The sequence below is a fragment of the Paramacrobiotus metropolitanus genome, unplaced genomic scaffold (genome assembly GCF_019649055.1).
Source record: "Paramacrobiotus metropolitanus isolate TYO unplaced genomic scaffold, Prichtersi_v1.0 Parri_scaffold0000268, whole genome shotgun sequence".
In the NCBI taxonomy this organism is placed as follows: domain Eukaryota; kingdom Metazoa; phylum Tardigrada; class Eutardigrada; order Parachela; family Macrobiotidae; genus Paramacrobiotus; species Paramacrobiotus metropolitanus.
The window spans coordinates 28,776-50,532 of NW_026570488.1; the positions used below are offsets into that span (position 1 = coordinate 28,776).

The 21,757-nt window shown below is 45.7% G+C and overlaps 3 protein-coding genes across 4 annotated transcripts; 2 read left to right on the forward strand and 1 right to left on the reverse strand.

The window, feature by feature from the left end:
• Positions 1–5,252: 5,252 nt before the first annotated feature.
• On the reverse strand, positions 5,253–9,492 carry LOC129601713 (CCR4-NOT transcription complex subunit 4-like). The gene is given in 11 exon segments (XM_055500581.1): positions 5,253–5,897; positions 6,439–6,794; positions 6,853–7,118; positions 7,194–7,408; positions 7,479–7,733; positions 7,735–7,789; positions 7,971–8,099; positions 8,310–8,356; positions 8,414–8,479; positions 8,899–8,967; positions 9,058–9,492. Coding segments are annotated over 11 exon segments (1,773 nt in total). The 5' UTR covers positions 9,112–9,492; the 3' UTR covers positions 5,253–5,636.
• Positions 8,930–11,631, forward strand: LOC129601714 (peptidyl-prolyl cis-trans isomerase NIMA-interacting 4-like). Of its 2 annotated transcripts, XM_055500583.1 has the most exons (6): positions 8,930–9,738; positions 9,856–10,232; positions 10,550–10,609; positions 10,981–11,040; positions 11,106–11,138; positions 11,220–11,631. In XM_055500583.1, the coding sequence occupies exons 2-6, from the start codon at positions 10,101–10,103 to the stop codon at positions 11,343–11,345; spliced, it is 411 nt and encodes a 136-aa protein (XP_055356558.1). In that variant the 5' UTR covers positions 8,930–9,738; positions 9,856–10,100; the 3' UTR covers positions 11,346–11,631. The 2 variants fall into 2 exon arrangements, with proteins under 2 accessions (XP_055356558.1, XP_055356557.1); XM_055500582.1 differs by lacking the exon at positions 8,930–9,738 and having other exon boundaries at positions 9,805–10,232.
• Positions 11,632–14,518: 2,887 nt separating this feature from the next.
• LOC129601716 (QRFP-like peptide receptor) lies at positions 14,519–21,572 on the forward strand. The gene is made up of 9 exons (XM_055500586.1): positions 14,519–15,300; positions 18,446–18,518; positions 18,857–18,952; positions 19,231–19,331; positions 19,517–19,626; positions 20,001–20,303; positions 20,440–20,479; positions 20,576–20,649; positions 20,784–21,572. Exons 1-9 carry the CDS (start codon positions 15,042–15,044, stop codon positions 21,387–21,389), a joined length of 1,662 nt encoding a protein of 553 aa, XP_055356561.1. The 5' UTR covers positions 14,519–15,041; the 3' UTR covers positions 21,390–21,572.
• The last annotated feature ends 185 nt before the right edge of the window (positions 21,573–21,757 follow it).

The window sequence follows — 21,757 nt, forward strand, 5'->3', positions numbered from 1 at the left end:
TAACCGTTAGAAGTTAGTTTTGTTAATTACGAAAATTTTCTGGTGGTCGAAACACCGTTAGAAATCAGAAATAAGAGAATTTCCGACCTGTTGCCGGTTAGCCTTTGTCTAACTGTCTAGACAGGGTTCGTTGACCTAGCAGGTCGGTTCTCGACCAAAAGCAAAATTCCGAGTCGGTTTCTCCGTCGAAAATCACTTTTTAACCGTTAAAAATTTTAGATTTACGGATAGAAGTAGTTTGCTACCGTTAGAAAATGAAATGCCGACCTAGTTTCGGCTAAAATCGACCTATAACCGTGACTTTACCAGTGTCGGTGTCGGTGTCGGTTCCGGTCGATTTCTCCGTCCGAGGTCGGAAATCCGTCGTTTCCGAGCTGAATCCGCGAGTAAAGTTGCGGGTCGCTGTTCAAAGCAAAGGTCCCCGTATTATTGGATTAATCCTGTCGCGCTGCAGACTCTCGTTCGAGTCTGGTCCGTCAGTTGAGGGAAGAGAAATTCCGTACGTTCGGGAAATGAGATTCCGCTCTTCAATGTGGAAGAGACCAAGGAACTGTGCTCACCAGCTGGGCAAGAATCACTTCAGTGATCCTCGTTTTCCTCAGCTGTAAGACGATGCGATCAATCCGATCAAAGTCAAGGGCAGAGATTGCTTCAGCAATCTATCTGACAGTGACTTTCAGGTTCTTCACGAGTTCTCCGTAATTTGAGCCTTCACCGTCTCCTCAAAGATTCCGTGGGAAAGAAAACCAGACGATCTGCTTACCATGTAACAGGCAAGCGCGAGGAGATCACGAGTGATGCTTTATTGTACAAATAAAGGAACAATGCTGCGTAATAGCAGGGAATGCGAGAACAAAGCACTGATGGCTAAACAAGCAAGTGATTGCTAGAAAAGCTCTTGAGCGTTCGCCAAGGCGTGAAAGAAGCAACTGGCGGCAAGCACGTGCTGTGTGCCATCAGCTGTGTGATGATGCGCAGACTGGACTCAATCCAACGCGAGCGTATGAACGCTGAGTCATACTGCGAGAGAGGAACGAGAGAGCAAGTGTGGCTCAGTGTATGCGCTGCGTATATCCGCTTCAGCGGATATGAGTGCAGTGCAGCAGCACACGTACGTACAGCGAGAGAGGCGATAACGGCAAGCATGAGTGCAAGTACGTCCAGTGTGGACCGTACGCACCAGGCGCAGTCGTACGCCTCTGACAACACCATCGATCGGCCTGCTGAGCGAGCACGTTGTACTCGTATATGGAGACGCGAATAATCTGGATCGATGGCCGAGTACAGTACAGTAATTAATTAATCCCACATCATTCCTCGCTTCCATGATGACACAGTCATCGTGTTATCGATCGATTGTACAATACGAGTATACAGCCACAGTACGCAGTACGACGGTACTCCCTTCAGTGATTCGCTGCTGCCTGTATTCTGGTGCGCATGTCAAGTATACTTTACACGTATACTTACCTCTGTCTTTCCCTTCGCCTTGAAATTAATTTGCGCTGCTTTGGACTAGTACCCAAGCCGTCTGTCGCCGAGAGATGTGTTTTTGTACCGATTGGACGTCAATTCGTCAGAATCTGCTTTATTTTGATCCACTTTTACTTAAGTAACGTCGATTTATAGATCGGAGAATCGTTGTGAAGAAGCTGGAACTATATTCGTGATGCAGTTTGTCTCCACGCACGTTACAGCCGTCATTCGTAATTTCGTGCACGGCAACCCAACATGGAGTGGAGACACTAGCTAGTCATGATTGTGTATGGTGTACTTACTGATTTCAGTGATGCTTTATCGGCCGTTGCCGCTCGTTTCTTAATCAATGTTATAGTTGGTTAATCTTGTCATTTTTGGCAGTCTTCCCAAACTGGCATTGCCGCTGACAGCCTGCTGGTGTCGAACGGCGACCCAGGATGAAATAATTTGAAGGGTCTTGCCTTACCGTTCCCTTCGCTTGAAGTAGCGGGGTTTTTTCTTTGGCTGTCGTTGCCAACCGCGAAAGAAAACGCCGCTACTGGAAGCGAGAAAGGATGCCCCGGCAACAACGCGGCAGCAGTGAACGTTTTTGTCCGCAAATCATCTGGCAGTACTTGAGGGATGGAGCCTTGGGAGTGCTGTCTTTTCGGGTTTGTTATTTGTACGAAACGAATAAATACAAATCTCCACGTAACCACAAACAGCTTAATCGCAAATAGACTAGCCAAATATTTTGTTCAAAGGAATACCAGCGATAGTACAAGGCATTTAAGTGCCCCAATGTGAACCGTTAAGTTAGCGAGTGCCGGAATTTCAGCACATCTTTTACAGTGCTTTCGCGTTTATCTGAAAGGGCGCTTAAATAGTAACTCACCGTGTTCATTACGCATTGTGTGAATTCCTAAAATCGCTGTACGCAGCCGTAGTGATGCTTTGTCTAGGTACGTAGTACGTACTGCTTACTAGTTACTAGTACTACTACAAGGCAACCCCCGTCCTGCAAGTTATGTTTGGAAGTTTTCTATCAATTAAGCCAGGCATCCGGGCCCATACAGAGATATAGCCAGTGGCAACCAGAATTTTCCAGCAGTTTCTTAGGTTTCTATAACCAGTGGCCACCTAAGACTTGTCAATAGCTATAGGAAGTATGTATAAGGACTTTTATAATACGTCAATCAATGTTTATATTTTATATAGATATTACTGTACGAGTACCGTTTCAAAAACACAATGTATCGACTGGAAGTCTCGCGTAAGAGAGACACACTGCACTTCACTACCGGGGCACAGTTACTTGTTGTTGTTTACAATCATATTATTTTCCTAAACAAGTGCGATCCAACTCATCGAGCGTCTCAATGACGGCCGGCGTTGCGGACCACGCCGGCTTCTTGCGAATCGGCCGCATGGCGGACGTCATCGGCAGTGGACCCTTCGTCAACCTTCTCTGTCTCCACTGGGATTCGATCTTTGCGTGCCCTCCCAGCACACTGTAGAGCGCGTGTACTGTACCCAAAAGGCACATTAAGACATGTGAACCCTAACCAGGTTCATTGCCGAAACTACCGCCACCGGCTAACGTCGGCTTGAGGCGCTGGCTGGCATTGGGTGGAACGGGACGAAATACCGGTTACAGGCTTTCGCAGTCGACGGCAGCCATTAGCGCTGCGAGCCTTCATTCCCCTACCCAATATGTTTTTGTCTCATACCGCCCGATTCTGTATACAGCCTGCCTGATGTTTATGGCCTTCAATTCTGTGTTAAAGTATTACAGCCAAGTTGACAATAATAAGCATCAGAGAAGTTGGCATCAGTATTCTGTGATATGTACATCCGAATTGTTGCCGTTAAGACCGCGAATGTCTACACGTTGTGAATCCTCGTACTCGTCCGGATGTTGCGGGTATTTCGGTTTTTTTTTTGTATGTGCTATCAGAATTCAAGTAAGTTAAAACACCCCGTAAACAGAAGAACTGTAAAATGTTGTTAACGTACAGATTAAGGAAAATAGCCCGGTGCATAGCGTCCAAAACGGTATACATGCACTAAAACTTTCGCTTGCGCGCACTCCAGATCACTTTTTTGAATACTTTATGTTATTCTAAAGCTAAATGATTTGTTTACATTGTTCTGGAAACCGTTTGCGCGCGCAACGTTCGGTTGCCGAGATATGGCGAACTAAAACGTACGAAAAGTTTAAATGCATTGTCGTGTACCAAAAGTCTGGTTATTACCCGATAATAATCGATATTCTTGTAACTTTGCTGCAAAAGACACATGATAAGACAATTTTTGCGTCAGAGAATTGGTATCGAGATTCAGAGAGGAAATGCAGTATCAGTCTCGGTACTTTTAGTGACCTGGTTGAGAAGGAAGATGTGTATTTTGCCTTTAAATTAGCTGAACGGCAATGATGTCAATGATTGTTTTTCTTGTTACTTTTGTAATACGCGATGTATACTTGCAATAAAATTGACCTTTGTAATAAGGTCGAACGTGAACCAGTACTAGTATCAGATTCGCAGCATTTTTTTCCGATTTTAAAATGAATTTCAAGAATTTTAAAATTCATTTTAAAATTATGGGAAAGTGTTGTGAACCTGGAATTGGTTCACTTGCGACCTTATGGCCTTGTGTCTTTTGCAGCAAAGTATCAAGAAGATCGGGTAATAACCAGTAGCGCGAAAGTGAACTTTTCGCGCAGGTACACGAATTTGGTACCAATCCGTACCATGTACCGGGCCATTTCCCTTAAACTTTCTGCCCATTTTGTTTCACCATATCTCGGCAACAAACGTGTTGCTCTTGTTTTGTGCTGTTGACGGTTGCACTGTTTTTTCATTAACGGTCTGCTTGTTTGTCGTTGCCGGCCGGTGATCTGATAAAGTACTGTCCTTAGTTGACTGCGCAAATTATTTTCACTGGCTTAATTTGGTCTTGGGCCAATCGCTGTGGATAATAATTTACAGTTATAATTACAGTTTTTTGCGATAATGTTTCCATGTGATCTGCTGTTTTTGTTGTGCGAATCGAAAACCAAGAAATTTGAGTAAAATTCCTGAAAAACAATAAATTATGTACCAAAGTACTGAAATTGTCTGCATAATTAATATACCTTATCGCGATACTGCTGTTATTAATTTTCTTATGAATAAAAAGTACTAAAAAAGAACATAACGTAAAACGGAAAATTCACATAGTATGTACATAAACGCGAATAAATCTAAACAGGCCGTCAAAACAAGTAAAAAAGTTTTAAAAAAATTTTAAGTAAGTAAATCTTCAGTAAATTACTGTATTTATAATTTTGTTTTACACAACATGTCGCTGTATATTTAGAAGGCATGAGTAATGAAATTGTTAAACAAATGAAGAAAATAAACGATAATTAATTTTCTACAGTTCTAATCTAATAAACGATAATTAATGTACTTACATACCTAAATTTTGAAATAATTTACTGTATATGATCAGGAATATCGAATACAATAAACTTCAATGAATTCATAAGCCATAAATAAATTATAATTAATTTAATTACGACCATACGTATTTTCGTGATATCGGTACACTTGTACAGATTAAATATCGTCTCCAGTTATTGGTTCGTGTGTACAAGACAGCAAATTAACGCGAATAAAATTCTGAAGAAATTATAGGTAAATCGTAAAGAAACTACTTATAATCATCAAGAAAGTTGTTTTGTGAATAAAATTGTAGAAACGTGAGTAAAAATTCATAGGAAAAACAGCGGGAACACGCGACTGATAACACAAAAGATGCCATTCATTTTGTATTGCGAAACAACGGTGTGTAAGCGTTACAGGAGCCCATAAATCTCCAGCGAAAAGAAAACAGAAAACGGTACGCACACAGATCGGGAGCCTGTTGAGCCCGGCGTACGTGTACAGTCTGAACAAGCAGGCATAAACTGAAGATTGTTACTACTATGTATAGAGCGTGTGCCTATGCAACACGCAAGAAAACACCATTCTGTTTGTGAAAAAACGCCGATTCGATATTTAACAGGGTATGTCCAAAATAAAACGAAGCCGTTGATTGTGTATAATCTGCACAGTGGCTAGTTAAAACGCGAGCCCCTCCTTCCACAAGCGCGAGGAATAATGAATGAACCTGTCCAAGATGTTCCTGTTCCGTCACTGCACCGTCAGCCGGTAGTGCGGGTACGCGCCCTGACTGCCGCCCGCGGGGGCCGCCGCGCCGGCGCCGGCGCCCATCCCCGCCGACCGGTTGTAGAAGGTCGTCGACTGTTGCGGCGCGGCGCTGCTGCTGCTGTGGTTCACGTAGCCGCCGTCGGGGTAGGCCGGGCGCTGCGTCGCCGCACTGCGTTGGTAGCCCATCATCCCGGGATCCGCGCCCGCCGCCCATTTCCCGTACCCGTAGTTGGCCGATTCCCCCTTTTCAATTGAAAATTAATCAGCATTTTATTCCAAGGATTTTTTATTTTAATTTATTTTTCTGCTGAAAAAACCTGCTTTAATTACAATATTATTACAAATTAAATCCCAGAAAACAATTATTTCATCTTCTTCAATTAATAAGCTTTTAATGTAGTGCTTATTTTAGCCCATTAAGCCAGAAAAACATTAACGGATTCATTCAGAATTTCAAATATTTAACGGCATTTAATTTAATTTCTAATGCCAGACAGAATTACTGTGGTTAAATACTAATCCATTACAACTAATCCATACTAATCCATAACTAATCCATAACTAATCTATTATAGTAATTAGATTTTTAAACAAAATTCGTAATTTCCTTCAGCTACATTTTATTTTAATTTATGCCAGAAAAAACTTGGTTTAATTAAATAGAAACCAAACAAATTCTTCTGCTGATTATTTTCAAACTATACAGTAATTTATTGTTGTTTATTGCAGAAAAATCGATCTAATTAAAATAGGAAGAAATAAAAATATTTGATTCAGTTTATACCAGCTGATTGCGCACCATTTCCGGTTGTTGCTGCTGCTGTTCCATGCGGTTGAGCTGCATCATGCGGTGGCGGTAGTGCTGCTGCTGCTGCATGTACAGCGCCTGTTGCTGCTGCTCGTAGGCGCTCATCCCGTACGCCGCCGCCGCCGTGGTATGGCTCATCTCCATCGCATGATGATTGCCAACATATCCATACGCCTGCTGCATCTGACTGTAGCCCATTCCCTGGCCGCCTCCAAAGGGGCTGCTGCCCATCCCCCCGCCGACCGCCACCGACGCCGAGGTGCCGCGCGACCGGCTCTCCAGCTCCATCAGATCGGCCAGGCCCTTGGAGGACTCGTTCCACGGGTCGAAGCCTGTCGAATCAGACGTGTCGCGTTCCAGGAAAAATAAAAGCGACGACGAGAGTCTTACCAAACTCCTCGAAGGTGTCGCCGAAGAGGTCGAAGGCCACGGCGGGGCTGTTGCGCTCCGACCGCGACGGCTCCGACGGCGAGTGCGACTGCGACGAGGACGACTCGCAGGACTGCGACGAGGACTTGAGACTGCCGCTGGACGAGGACAGCGACGCCGACGAGGAGCAGGACGGCGAGGAGTCGCGCTGCAGCGGCACCGGCTGCGTCGCCGCGCGCCGGTTCCCGCCGCGCTCCACCACCGCCTCCTCGGACGATCCCGCATTTCTACATTCAATGATTGATATTTTACCGCCAATTTAAATTTTCTGTATATTTTTTAGACTGAGTAGAACGACGTACGGTTTACTGGACGGCGCCTCGACGGTGATCGGCGGCGGCGCCGGCGCCGGGACGTTGTTAGCGTTGGCGTTGACCGGCGCCGCGACGGACGGGACCGTCGTGGCGGAGATGGCGTCGAGGAGCTGCTTCTCGTACTCCTGATGCTTGCCCTGCTGCATCTCCTCCTTGGTGAAGCTGGCCGCGCCGTCGCCCAGATCGTGCAGATACATGCACTCCTGTTTATACGTATCAGCGTCATTTTTATTTCCATTTAATGTTAAAATTAATTACAGGGGACCCACTGACCGGCTTGCTGCATGGCGTGTTCTTGAGAAAGTTGACGCAGTACTTGGTGGTGCCGAGGGAGGCCTTGAGGACGCGGCCCTCCATGTGGAAGTTGTTGAGGGCCTTGATGGCGCGCAGGGCGTCGTCGGCGCGCACGTACGTGATGTAGGCCGACGCCGAGGAGGCCGGCGTCCCGTTGGCGTTCAGCACGTTGACCATCACCTTGAGGATGCGGCCGAACTTGCCGAAGTAGTCCGGCCGCTTCAGCACCTCGGGGATCCGTCAGCTTACCCGGCAGCCCGATCACGAACACCAGATTCTTCTGCACCACGCTGCAATTAATTGAAAAATTATATTCAACTACATTATGAACATTCAGTTCAATTTTATAATTAAATAATGCGGCAGTTATATGGCTAAAGGGAAGAGAAATGTCTAAATACCGCGCCGCGTCACAGACAAGCCACAGCGATCGATAATTACACGCGGCGCTGGTTAAATGTTACGGCTTACCGAATGGTGGCCAGGTGTTTGCGGCTGTCGATGATGCGGTCGCCGGGCTTCTCCTTGTTGCCGCCGTCCTTCCGCTGCTTCTGGCCGACGCGCTGCTGCTGCTGCTTCTTACTCTTGAACCTCTGCATCCTGTCAACCGGAAACAAATTCCAATTAACACCCTGATTTCACGACCCAATGATTAACGCCAAAAGAACATGTGTTTCTGATTTTATAAATCGATTTATTCCACCGATTCTCTTCACAACCGAACGACAATTACGGAGAAAATTTATTTAAAAATGGAAATAAAATAAAAATTAATTTCTCATATTGTAGATTAATTTTCGGTGGACTTACGCTTCGGTGGCAATGGGCCGGAACTCCACAGGATCGTCGGGATATTTCTACCAATAAAAATTAATTTTAAATAGGAAAATAATGAGAATGCGACGGAAGCATACTTGGCGACAGGCGGGACACAGACCGTTCTCGTCCGTCCGCATGCGATGCCAGCAGAACTTGCACACCTGTAAAACACAATTTATCAAATGCTCGACCACTCAGCGCGAATTATACGGCGACGGCTGTCTTCCTCGTCTCTGCTACTCTGCAAAAAACAGCCTGCAGCTGTCTCCATCAGGAATGATTTCCCCCGCTTCCCTACCCGTCTCTACTTTCCCTAATCGCTAAAGTGGCTTTGAAAAATCAGAATTAATAAAAATTATGGATTAGTGATCATTAGTCGCTCGTTTCAGCGGATGAGCAGTGCGCCCAACCCTGATTTCTTCCTGTAGGCTGCACTCAACGGGACATTTAGTCCCGACATCCCCGCAGCCCTTTTAATTAGCCCAATCCACCCCGCTACCCAGCCGCGCCGTTTCCCTGTCAACCAGCTGTTGGCGCTGGCGACCCCGCAGAAAAAAACAACTAAAGTCCGCGAACCCACCTGGTAGCCACACGTGCAGGGATAGAAGTTGATGTCGTCGAGATCCAGGGGTTCCATGCACAGGGGACACTGTAAGGAAGATAAATTAATATTTCCCCCCGGGTGCCCCTACCGCCCCCTGATTTAAAGCAGGGAAAACCAGGCGCCCCCCTCACTCACCTCGGGGCAGTCGTCGCTGCCGTTGTCCGCGCGCTCCACCTCGTCCGTCGTCATGTTGGATGCCCGCCCGCCGAAGGAACTGGTTAATCCGGGAAAAGGCGCTCCTGCTTCTTCACAATCCAACGAAGGAAATCAGTGTGGCCTCAATTCTCCAGCTGCTCTTCAACGCGTAACACTGCTGACTGAAGACTGCGCTGCTTGACAACTGCGCCACTGACTGGCTAACGAGACCAATTTGTGCTTTCGCGATGGACAAAGCCACGCAGGATGGGCTGACTCGGGATGAAAGGATGGTTGGAGGAATTTCTCTTTCGCCTTATAAGTAATACGCAGTGGAGATCGATCTCAATAACAATTATTAAGCCACCAGCAGATCAAAGGTACGCCACAGTAAAGACGCTCTGTGTCTGTGTGTATGCTCAGTGTGTGTGAAAAGGAGCTCGTCTGCGGAGCGGAGCAGAAATCGCAGTTCATGTCGCGACGCACAGCTAGAGCATTGAACGCCAGAGAGGCCGGACATTCCTCCGCATGGCGACCAATCAGCAATTCGCTGCTTTATCACGGACGTCGCTGATTGGAGCGTAAGCGATTTCGCTTCAAATGGTTCAGTTCGTTCCGAACATCTGGTGTGACGGGTTTCCGGTTCCAAAAATAATAACCGTGCTAATGGAATTCCATTGGGTGAGTGTTAACGGTACTGGGAAATTGCCAAACTGGAATGGGAATGCCATTTCTCGTTTTGGAGAGAAAAGCAACTGACAGAACACTCGAGAATTTTTCAATTATTTTGATTTTCAGATTTTTGTAGAACCACAAGTTCCACAACTAATCTGTAATAAAGTTTAAAGTTTGCCAAGCAGAAAATTCTCGTGGCATCTTTCGCGTTTTCCTGCGGATTCCAGAACGGTAGTTGTGAGTTAGGGTTCGTGAGCTGCTTGGAAGATCGTGTTTGATGGTGATGCGAAATTGTAGTTTTGTTGAGTTGCGATATTTTGGTTTGTGACGAGCACGAAGATCTCGTGTTAATTTGAAGCGGGATTGCGATGGCACCGAAGGGGAAGGATGCGGGCGGCGGGAGCAAGGGCCAGGGCGACAAGAAGAAGGAGGCCAAGGGAGCGGCGGACGGGGAGAAGACGACGACGGCCAAGCAGAGCAAAGGAGGCACTGCCGTCAAGGTATGCACACTGTGCAGTCATTCACAGACTGTACGGTACGCTTTTAGTCATTCTTCTTTGGGAGTCTATCATTTGTTCCACTTTATATTTTTCGCTGTGTTTTTTCTTCGGTTTCTCGAAGATAGGTATGTTTTATTGGAAATATTTAGTAATTGATAATGCCTGTAAATCATGTTGTTTCATTTTTAGGAATATCTATAGTATTTTGAAGTGACGTGTTAGTAACTGTACAGATAATAATCATAAATTAGCAGAAAATGCATATTAAGAAAGAGAAAATGGGGATGTTGGTGTTATTGGTCGGTGCATTGTGGCAGGTGCGTCACATCCTATGCGAGAAGCACGGGAAGATCATGGAGGCCATGGAGAAGCTGAAAGTACGTGCTGACGTGCACCACAGTGCACAGTGCACACTGCCTGTTTTTATTGGTAGAATTAATTTGCCTGTACTTGATCAGACTTTGCGTTGACTTTTCCACTCTTGCTGTCACGGCGATGTTTGCGGTTAATTTTCTTACGGCTAACAGGTGCGAGCCATCTGTTTTTTTTTGGCGCGATAATTTCCCTGAATTTTCTCAGTTGTGTGTTGGTTGTGTGTGAGATTATTCTGGTGCCCCTTTTTTTTTAATTATTTCTGTATCGATTATTTGTCTTAAAAAGCAAATTTCTTGTTGAAATAAATTGATGGTTGAGTGTTTACTTAATTGTTCTTTGTAATTGTATGGTGCAGCTGTTGTTTTCTGTGTAGGCCGGGAGCAAATTCGACGAGGTGGCGCGGGAGTTGAGCGAGGACAAGGCGCGCCAGGGCGTAAGTGGCATCAGTCTCCTTGCTGTTTGATAGCGACGCATTCGCAGCTGTCTGCATGTGTTTAGGGTGATCTGGGCTGGATGACGCGCGGCTCCATGGTAGGCTCCATTAGGCTTAACTGTCAACTGCAAAACACTGGTACTGCAGTTGAACGTACTGTGACTCTTCTGGCCTACCAGGTGGGCCCCTTCCAGGACGCGGCCTTCGCGCTGCCCACCTCCAGCCTGGCCAGTCCCGTCTACACGGACCCCCCGGTCAAGACCAGCTTCGGCTACCACATCATCCTCGTCGAGGGCAAGAAGTGAACACGCACACGACGCACCGCCTCCGGGGAATCAGCCTCCTGGATGCTTTTCTATGGGCTTTCATTCCTGTTGCTGTTCTGTTGTTTTATGGCACTCAACTGCCACGGGATCAGTGATGTATGTTGATGGATGGTGCGGCGCCGAGCGTTGACCGTTGTCCATGCTGTATGGGATTGGTTGCAGCGGTGTTTGTATTCAGACTGCGTTGACGCAGTTGACTGGGTTCCGCTCCACAGGAGCAGAGCAGGACGTCCGATCCTGCCGGATAAATAGCATAAAGACATAGTTGGCCTGCGCGATACCCGACAGACTGTACTATGTATTTCGTTGTATTAACACGTGTAGTGCGCAGCGATACAGAACTGCCACCGGAAGTCTGCCCAGGATATCACTTTAAACTGACCGATCCAAGTGTCAATGCCGCCATTCCGCCATTCCGCTGCAGTCTGACGGCGTTGTGCCGTCGCACCGTCCTGCCCCGGCGACGCCCAACAACGGCCTGCTCCGCGCACCGGGCATGGCCGGCCGAGCGCGCCCATCGCCCATCGACAACCGGCAGCGTACTGCGATGCGCAGCGCCGCCCCAAAACCAGATACCCACCCACATGTATTTTGTATGTTCTGCCCTTTCCAGTCTCTGCCAGCTGACCGTCAGTACAACTTGCAGGACAATGTGTCTCGGGCATTTACGTACAAGTTGGTCCCGTCATTTCTAGCGCGTCGACACAGCGACAAATACAAATTCACGGGTCAAAATACACTAGTCATTACAATTTTACAAGGGTCGCATTGATTTCCTTCTATATACGCGTGACATTTTCACCGGGATTACAACATATCTGTACAGCGTACTCGTGTAAACTGCCCATCTGCTGCCTTTTACACCTACGTCGTATGTCGAATATCGTATGCATGTAAATTATATGCATACACAGTGCAGTAGGCATGAAATTGAATATTTGGCTAAATTGCTCAGTATCCCTCCGGAAATAACATTTTCTAATACAGCACATTTTGCAGAGAGATATATATATAACTAGATGGATCGCGTAAATCGGGTGTAAATTTATTACGGGCCGGGTTGCGATTAAGGCAAATTGTTGTATATAAATCACAGCACAATTACTCTGCCTGCCGCTTCATATATATGTACAGTAGCAGTATTAGAAAAAGGCGGAAGCGGCGAGTAAATTCGGGATAGTCAACCGCGCTCTGCAGATGAAAGGGACAAGGCATTAGTGTCCGAGTGGATAATGGGCGAAATGCTGCCATTTTTCACGTGGGCTCGGCTGCAACCGCGATCGTGATTTGATGGATATATAGGCATCATCATGCCGCCGCGAATATTGCATAATTTAATCGGCGTGCCACTGGTGCATCATTAATTACCGGCGCAACAGAATCCCGCGTTATCATCCAACGGCAGATTAATTTTCATTAGTGCGCGCTGTGACGTGCGCGTCTATTCTCTCCCGAGGAAAATCTTTAATAAATCAACAGCACTGCCTTATCCAGACAGCATTATAGGCACACTTCCTGCTGCATAGCACGCAATGTGCGTATTATTTCACTTACTCGATGCATCCTTGTTGACCCTTGGCACTGGCAAGATTTACGTGTACATAGTAGTAACTTGGCTAAACATAATCCTAAAATCACGAATGACACTAACACTTTCGGATTTTTTTTATGTCTGAAATTTAACCATTGTAATAATTATAATGGAAATTTGCGCATTTATATATATATATATATAATTATACAATTGCATTTATATATATAACATCTATGTATACATACATTGCATTTATATGATAATGCAATACATAATAATATATACGTAGAGAAGTTAAGTATATATATATGTCATACACTCATACATATTTATATATACATTTATATAATATTTAAAATACATTATATATAACATATATATTTATATGTACATTTACAAATATATATATATATATATATATATATATATATATAAAATACAATATATATCACATATATATTTATACACATAATATGTAAAACTATAAAACACAATTATGAATAATATATATAGAACTAAATAACATAAATATTTATTCAAATACCGGTATATCTACATACATATTATGTTAGCATAAAATTATAATACGCCGGCGGAGGAGGTTGTCCGGCTGGGATGAAGAGGATCGGCGTGCGAAGACGAGAAGGCGTATTACAGTTTCTTCGAGGCCGAATGCAATCAACGAGCTAGCATATCGGAAGATGCTGGTGTTGGGGTGTTACTCAATATAATAGACAAGTAATATGTTTATTAAACCCAGCACAGTGATAATTTCCTCTACTCATTACTGTACCTAGTTTACAAAGCCTGATCCAGAGCGGATCATCATGTTCAGTGGTGGGAAAATTCATTAGGTTGCATAAGACGCACAGCTGATGGGATTAGCAATAGCAGCCGGCCAGCGGCATGCAGCAGCTGATTACGACCGGGAATATAGACATGATATTATACACGTCTCTGGGGCGCGCTAAACGTCCGGCCGTTCCGGGAATGAAGGCAGCAGATTCTGTTTCTTATTACTACCGTATATCGCTGCGCTCGGCAGCCATTTCGGCCGCTGAGAACCAGTAGACTAATTTAATATAAATTTACCGCGAAATAATACTGGGAGAAACCATTAATTAGTTTTCATGTACATACATCTGTACACCTGTAGTGCATTGTAAAGCCTATATAAATTATTTTTACTGCGAATGTTGTACCATTTCCGGTTAGTGTTGTAGATGCAGCAACAGAATATCGATAAAGAAGAAAAGTTGCTGATTTATTTCGTCTGCTGACGTTTTTCCCGGATGGTTGAACTGCAAGTACAGATACATGTGGAATTAATCTGGATATGGATACAATTCGAACTGGGAGAGGCCGGGTCGACGTCGACGGCAAAACTCGGCTGAATATAATCCAACTAACCCGTACAGTGTACCGCTCTGCAGTGTACAAACCGAACTGCATTGATCCGGCAACAGCATTCTGATTTGAACAGCCGGCGTTCCTGTAGACATCGGTGTAATTACAGAATAATTTATTTATACGCGCCACAGCATCCCGTTGGCAGTGGGCACGTACAGCTGGGTGTTGCTTGAGCTGAATTTAACAGTACTAATAATTAAATTGTTTTTGCTGCGGTACGTGAGAATTAATCGTAAGTTGTACCGGGAAAACTGTGCGTGTTGTGCGTACATTGTGCTGTACGTGTACGTGAACAGATACGTACTACGACTTCATCCAGGCTTGCCTTTAACTAATAAAGTACTCTGTATTGCTACTTCTATACGGCGTATCGTACTTGCCGGAAGTTGCGTACAGAACATGTTTGCACATACAGGAATAATAATACATGACTCATCGGCGTTTGTTATGACGGGCGTTGATGGTTGCATTGAGCAGCGGTCGTACTTGTACGTGGCGTTATTTGTTTGTTGGATGTTTCTTCTCACGCCGCTTCTTGTCCTGTCGTTGGCTCGCCGGAATGCCAATTGGCAATTGCGATGCATTCTGTTTATCTCACCGGAAGACAGCCTGTATAGTTCTGTCGACGTGTGCATAATAATATTTACGAAGAATTCTTATTATGAGGAATTCTAAAGGACACCACGAGGAAGACGTTAGAATGCCGGTATATAATATTATGCGATCGTGAGATGGCCCTGGCCGAGGCGGAGGACGGGGTGTGGCGCGGCAACCGCAGCTGGCCGCCCGAGTCGACGACGGGCGAATCGGCCGCGGAGGATTTCGAGTACGCGGACCTGATGCAGGTGGCCGGCGTGCGGCAGGTCTTAGTGGCGGCCTACCTGCTGATCATCGTGCTGACGGTGCTCGGCAACGGCCTGGTCATCCTCGTCGTCCTCGGGCAGCGCCGCATGCGCACCAACGTCAACTACCTCATCTGCAACCTCGCCGGTAAGTACAACCTTAACATTTTATTATACCATCAGGAGAAACGTCCGAAATCTGCCGGAACGTAGCCAGTAGGTGCTTTTTTTTACCTGCGCATACGATCAATCATTGCATGTTATTAATATGCCACGAACGAAGCGCATTACACGCACGGGATAATCCCCGCTGCATGGACATTGATTACTGGCGACAGACGCCGCATTTTATTGGCGTGAATTGCCTGCACATATTCATGCAGGAGAAGGCCGGTTAATTGGCCTAATATTACATAAAGATATTTAAATCATGTATAGTGCACATATATACATATATACATCAGTAGTCGCTGTCCAGTCTGTCCCGTTAAAATGACCTTTACGTGGTTCACGTGTAATCAGAGAAATATCTCTGGTTAATAAGAGTGTAGCATGCGCTTTGACAGGAGTTGGGAATGTGATGGCTGACAGCGTTGACGGGCGCTAATTGCGCTGTAAGACGCTGCGGCAACGTCGCCGGGTTAACGTTAACGGCCTAGACTCCAACTCTGACTCTGACTCTGATTCTGACCACTCAAACTCTGACTCAAAGTCTGACTCTGACCGCTCAAAGTCTGACTCTGACTCTGAAGGTTTAGGTTTCTTAATAGGTTTCTTAGGGGTTTCTTAGGTTTCTTAGGTTTCTTAGGTTTCTTAGTTTTCAGGTTTTAGGTTTCTTAGATTTCTTAAGTTCTTGGTTATTCAGTCAGAGTCAGAGTTTGGACAGTCAGAGTCAGACTTTGAGTAGTCAGAGTCAGAGTTTGAGCGGTCAGAGTCTGAGTCAGAGTCAGAGCTTGAGCGCGGGCCAACGTTAACTAGGCCATCGCGAACGTGTGTGTTGATGTGGCGTACTACAGCGTCAAGTGGTGTGTTGACCGGTTGCCCGTCAAATTAATTTATCCTGACACTGCACGACGATATCCATAGCAGTAGCTGAGTAGCTCTACACCGCAGTCATAGAACACCGGCGCTGAAATAACTGAAAATCGCCGCTTGACCCTGATCCCGAAATACATGCTCCGTGCCGCAATTAACGGGTCAGCGTCGCTAACCACTCGTCGAACGGCAGCGCCGCTGTGCGGCACAATTGTGTAAGAAAAATGCGGTGAACTTGTCGACGGGGGAAACGTTGGCGTTGACGTAGTAAAGTTCGGTGTGGGGCTCTCCTGGGAACGCATTCAAGCGCGACGGACATGTTGGCTGATCGACTACACTTAGTTCGTAACTCGCAGCTGTGTATCGTGCAGTATAAAAACAAGTATGCCTGTTTAGATCCGGCCGGATACACCACAATCTTAATTCAAATGTATACATGCGAAAATACGTAAATCATATACGTAAATCATTTTTTTGTATAATAACATAAACTTAATATATATATATATATATATATATATATATATACATATACGTAAATGCATATATATAAATGTATGTACGTATACTTTAACGTATATTACGTAAATGTATATATATAATATATACTACATATAATGTATGTATAATGTATACATACGTAAATTGTTACAACCTTTAATAAGTATCATGGTACGAGTACAAACTATGCACCAGAACATTTATGCATATATAAATATAGAGGAATGATTCAAAATGAATATACAAAAAATATATGGGAAACGGGCGGAATTGTCTGTACACATTATTCGGAAGCAGCGGCTCATTCCCGGGCGATAACACGGATCGCATTGTTACTTGTTACATACACAGCGGATAATCCGCCGGCTGTAGTAGCAGCCAGCGTTGATCCCTAATTAAGCCGCCACGATGACGTAACGCCACCGATCGACAAGTACAACGGCCCGGCGTGACGCCGCGCGGAATTGCTTAACGAAGCGGCCTTGTTGGCGGTCGCGGGCGGGGGCCACGCCAGCGCCCGGACCACCTGGCGCGGTCATCTCCCGGCGCCGTTTACTTCCGGTGCTGCACTTGAAAATGGCTATTTTAGTACGCGATTGGCCGGACAATTAATGTAATCACGCGGACTATTCTCACGTATAGAAGCGCAGCTTGTCATCAACAGTCGCTGCATGTCGGCACGCACGCCGCACGCGGATTACCGGCATTGTATGCATACCAGCCGGTTTTCTGTTATATAACAGTAATACTATTCTTTATTTTATTGCTACACTGTCCGCATTTCTCGGTACATTAACAAAATACCAATGCAATATATATTCTTTTTTTAACAACATATATATGTTGTTAAGAAAATAAATTTATTTATTTTTTATTTATTATAAATTTTGTTATAAATTTTATTAACAGTATTAATAATTTTATTAGGATATTAGTTTAATAAAATACTTAATAATGTGTATTTGTAATAAACACGCCGTGTATTGAATTACCGATCGCAGTAGACGCTGGTACTTGCGTAAGTGCAAGAAAGGTCAAGTGCGCCGTGAAGTAGAGGGATGTTGTTCGAATACGCGCAACGGTGTGAATGTTTCTGACTCTGTGCTCTGACAGAAAAGTGCAAAAGTAAGTTGTGTAATGTCATTGAGCGATGAACGTTGAGGAATCGGTGCTGCGGATGTGCCGGCCATTTCCCCGAGCATTCTCCACTTTTAACGGCCGTTCCGCGATGGAGCCAGCCAACGCGGGCCGACTTCCGGTGGAACGTGACTGAACGTTCGTCGACACGCGTGTGTGTCGCTGCGTTGTTGTGTCTTTCCTTTTTGGTCGGTTAAAATGCGCCGTGCACAGGAATGCAATGTACAGACTGATCGTTCATAAACGCATCAATTTCCCTGACGACCGCATGCAACGGACGGGACAATTGCCTGCGTACGCGACAGCCGCGTCGAAGCAATTGCCTGTCAATGATATTACGGTGTATTTGCGCGCACTACAGCCGGCAACATAATTATGTAATTATCATAATTTATTATGTGCTACCGCGCAGCGCGGTGCGTTGATCATGACGCGACGTGCCCTTCCACCGTGATTACAGTACTTCCGGTTGGCGCTGAACGCCCGAGTCTAGCCGTGGACTCGTGCGTACAGGGAAATCTGTTATATTCCACAAGCAGAAATATTCCACAATTTTTTATAGTAAGATCTGTATTTATATTCATATGGCGGTGCTGAATTTCATGGCGTGATTGTTGCAGTGTCGGACGTGCTGGTGGGGGCCTTCGTCAGCCCGGTGAAGCTGCTGGAGATGCTCGTGCCGCCCGAGTACCGGTCAGTTCGGATATAGATACCGTACATGTACATACAAATACTGTACAGTCATGTATGCTGCAATCCTGTGCATAATAATACAATTATATATATATAGAAAAATACATATACTGTATATATACATTAATAAAATTAATAATATATGGATATGTATAAAATATATATACAAAAACATACACTCTAATATCTATATGCTGTAAGTATGAATGCATTATGTGCTGTATTATTTGCATATGTCCATAATTATACAATTACTGTATATACTGTTTATAGAAAAGGTAGCTAGCGATATAGTTTATACGAAATAATATTAACCAGCACTTACATATGTACTGCAGACTGCTCAGTGAGCCGCTGTGCACGGCGCTGTCGTTCGCGCAGTCCGTGGCCGTCTTCTCCACCATCCTCACGCTCCTCATCATCTCCGTGGAAAGGTCAGTCAGTCTCGCCTGGCTTCCGGCTGCTGTACACATAATACATATGCAGCTGCACATTAACCGGCAAACCACTTTTGCTACTGTTTATAAAAAAATTACGGATAAAATTCTAAAGGTCAACCGCTCTTATAAAAATTACCGGTAATTTGCCGGGTCCTTTTTCTTATATGTCTGTGTATCTGTACAGAGATATCGGTGTACCGGCTACGAGTAGTGATTATGTGAGTATCTGTCTATACAACCATATCCACTGACTGCAAGGTTTCTGTGGACAGATTCGTGGCCATCGTGTATCCGCTGCACTCGCGCCGCTTCGGCAACCGGCTGCGCATCAAGGTGTACATCGCGCTGACCTGGCTGCTGGCCGCCGTCATCAGTAAGCGCCAACGAACGTTAACGACTTCCATTAATTATAAGTTAATTATTAAACAACCGGCACGCCCCAGCGCTTCGTTATACAGATATTACCACACTAGTACTGATTAGCATGTATAACGACATGGTTAGTTAAGTGATGTTGACACGGTGTTGATTGGCTGTACATGTATCTGTACTGGGCAGGCATTCCCACGCTGCTGGGCAGCAGTCCGCGCACCATCCGCTGTCACAGCGCGTACGGCCGCCTGCAGGTCTCCATCTGCGAGGACGCCTTCGCGCCCGACTTCCGCAAGGTCCGTGTATACATATCTACTGTTTAACATAATTCCCCGAACACCCGGCTTGTTGTGCTGGGTACTGGTGTTATGCGACGGGAACTGATCGGCTTATTAACGCTGCACTGCCTATATTCCCACTGCTCACTGCTCATTCCGCGCAATCTCCGCAATCGCTGCTGCATGTTATGCGCATGCTGGAATTATTTCCAGCCCAGTGCCGATGCCTGTATGGGCCGGAAAGGGTGCGCTGCTTCCGCTGCCAAATCCCGGCTGAACAACGAATGCTAATACCCGTGAACGCGCTGCCTGTTGCACTTAGGACACTGATACTTTATTCTGTAAAATAATAAACTTCTACAGTATGTATAGTGTGCAGCTGTATGATGCAGGGCTACTTCCTCTTCCTCTTCATCGTGGTGTACGGCCTGCCCCTGCTCATCATCCTCACCACATCCGGCCTCATTATCCGCACGCTCTTCCGCACACAGCACATCCTTCCGCTTCCGCTCCATCCCCATCACAACGGCAATCTCCACAACGACACCAACGCCAACGGCAGCGCTCCTTCGCCCTTGAGCTCCGCCGAGACGGCCAGCCGGCGCCGCGCCTCCTCCCTGCGCCCCGACGCCCTCGACCACCTCACCGCCGGCGCCGCAAACAACAACCAACGCCACCAGGATAACCGCCGAAAGGTCACTCACCCACTTCTCTTTAATAATTACTGTCTTAATATCATATTTTTTACCATTATATTTTTTTAGCATTTCTGTATATTTTTGATTGAATTTTTTTAATTGCTTATTTTTTGACATTTTTATTTTTTTACAGGTAGCCGCCATGATGGTGGTGGTCAGCATCGGATTCGCCAGTAAGTCAGCGACCTTTGACATAATACATACAGATTATATAAAATATCAGCCAACCGGCAATGGTGACCTTTAAGTGACCTCCATCTGATCTGCAGTCTGCTGGTCGCCCTACTTCTTCGTCACCATCTTCGTGGAGTACATCTACAATTTCTTCGAGAAGAGCAACTTTGTAGGTACAGAGCTTCTCATGTTTTTATTTTATTTTTTTAAAATTATTTATATAGACGAATTTTTCTTTTATTATTTCCTTAAAAATGTTTAAATACTGCCGATTAAAATGAGTGACCTTTCGATGCATTACAGTTCTTTACCTTGCGCCTGATCAGTCTGCTGGGCTTCCTGAATTCCGCGATTAACCCGTTGATCTACCTGATGAACGAGCGCTTCCGCGAGCAGTACCTGCGCATCCTGGAGGAGTGCTGCTGCGCGTTGTGTCTCCGCAGCGGCCGTTGGCGCCGGCGCAGCCGCCAACGCCAGCCCTCCTGGCAACACTCCGTCTTCCGCCGCGGCACCCAACGCACGCTGTGCTCGCGCGCCGGCTCCGTGCAGGTGGACGCCGGCCCGGAGGAGGACGACAAGGGACACCCGCTGCGCCGGTTAAGCCGGCGCCTGCGTCTCCGCAGCCTCCCGGTGGCGTGCTACGGGACTTCCGGTGACCCTTCGACCTTCCCCGGCGCCCCGCCCACCGCCCGCCGGCTGGTGCGCACCGCCAGCGAGACGGCCGACCGAGCGAAGCGCCACCGGCCGTTTCTGCGCGCCAACTCGGACATGCCGCGGATGGCGCACGCCGCCGTCCAGACGGGGAACGGTGGCGCCGTCTGGCGGCGGATGCAGTCACCGGAAGCGGGTTTCGACGCGGATGTCGTCCTCACCATTCCCGACACGATCCACGAGGATACCGTCATATGAACACGTTATGATGGAGGATAAATATTTTTATGTGATTTTGCACAGCTGTGCCTGTTGCGTTTTCAACGCGATGACTGTGTTTTTTCAATTTCATACAGACATTTTTGCTCATTTAAACAGAGTAATTAATTCAGCGGTTATGATCGAAATACGGTCTGTTCTAAAGGATTATAAACTGGACTATAACCGATAACAGTATCTGAAATGATTAAACTAATAAAAAAATGTAGACAAACAAATGAATGATAAATAAATTAATAACATTTACATAATTGGTATTTTATTAAATATCTGATTTCTTAAGCATTTTTTTATTGGCCACAAGTGTAATTAAAATTGCAAAAGGAAAAATAAAAAAATCAGTAAAT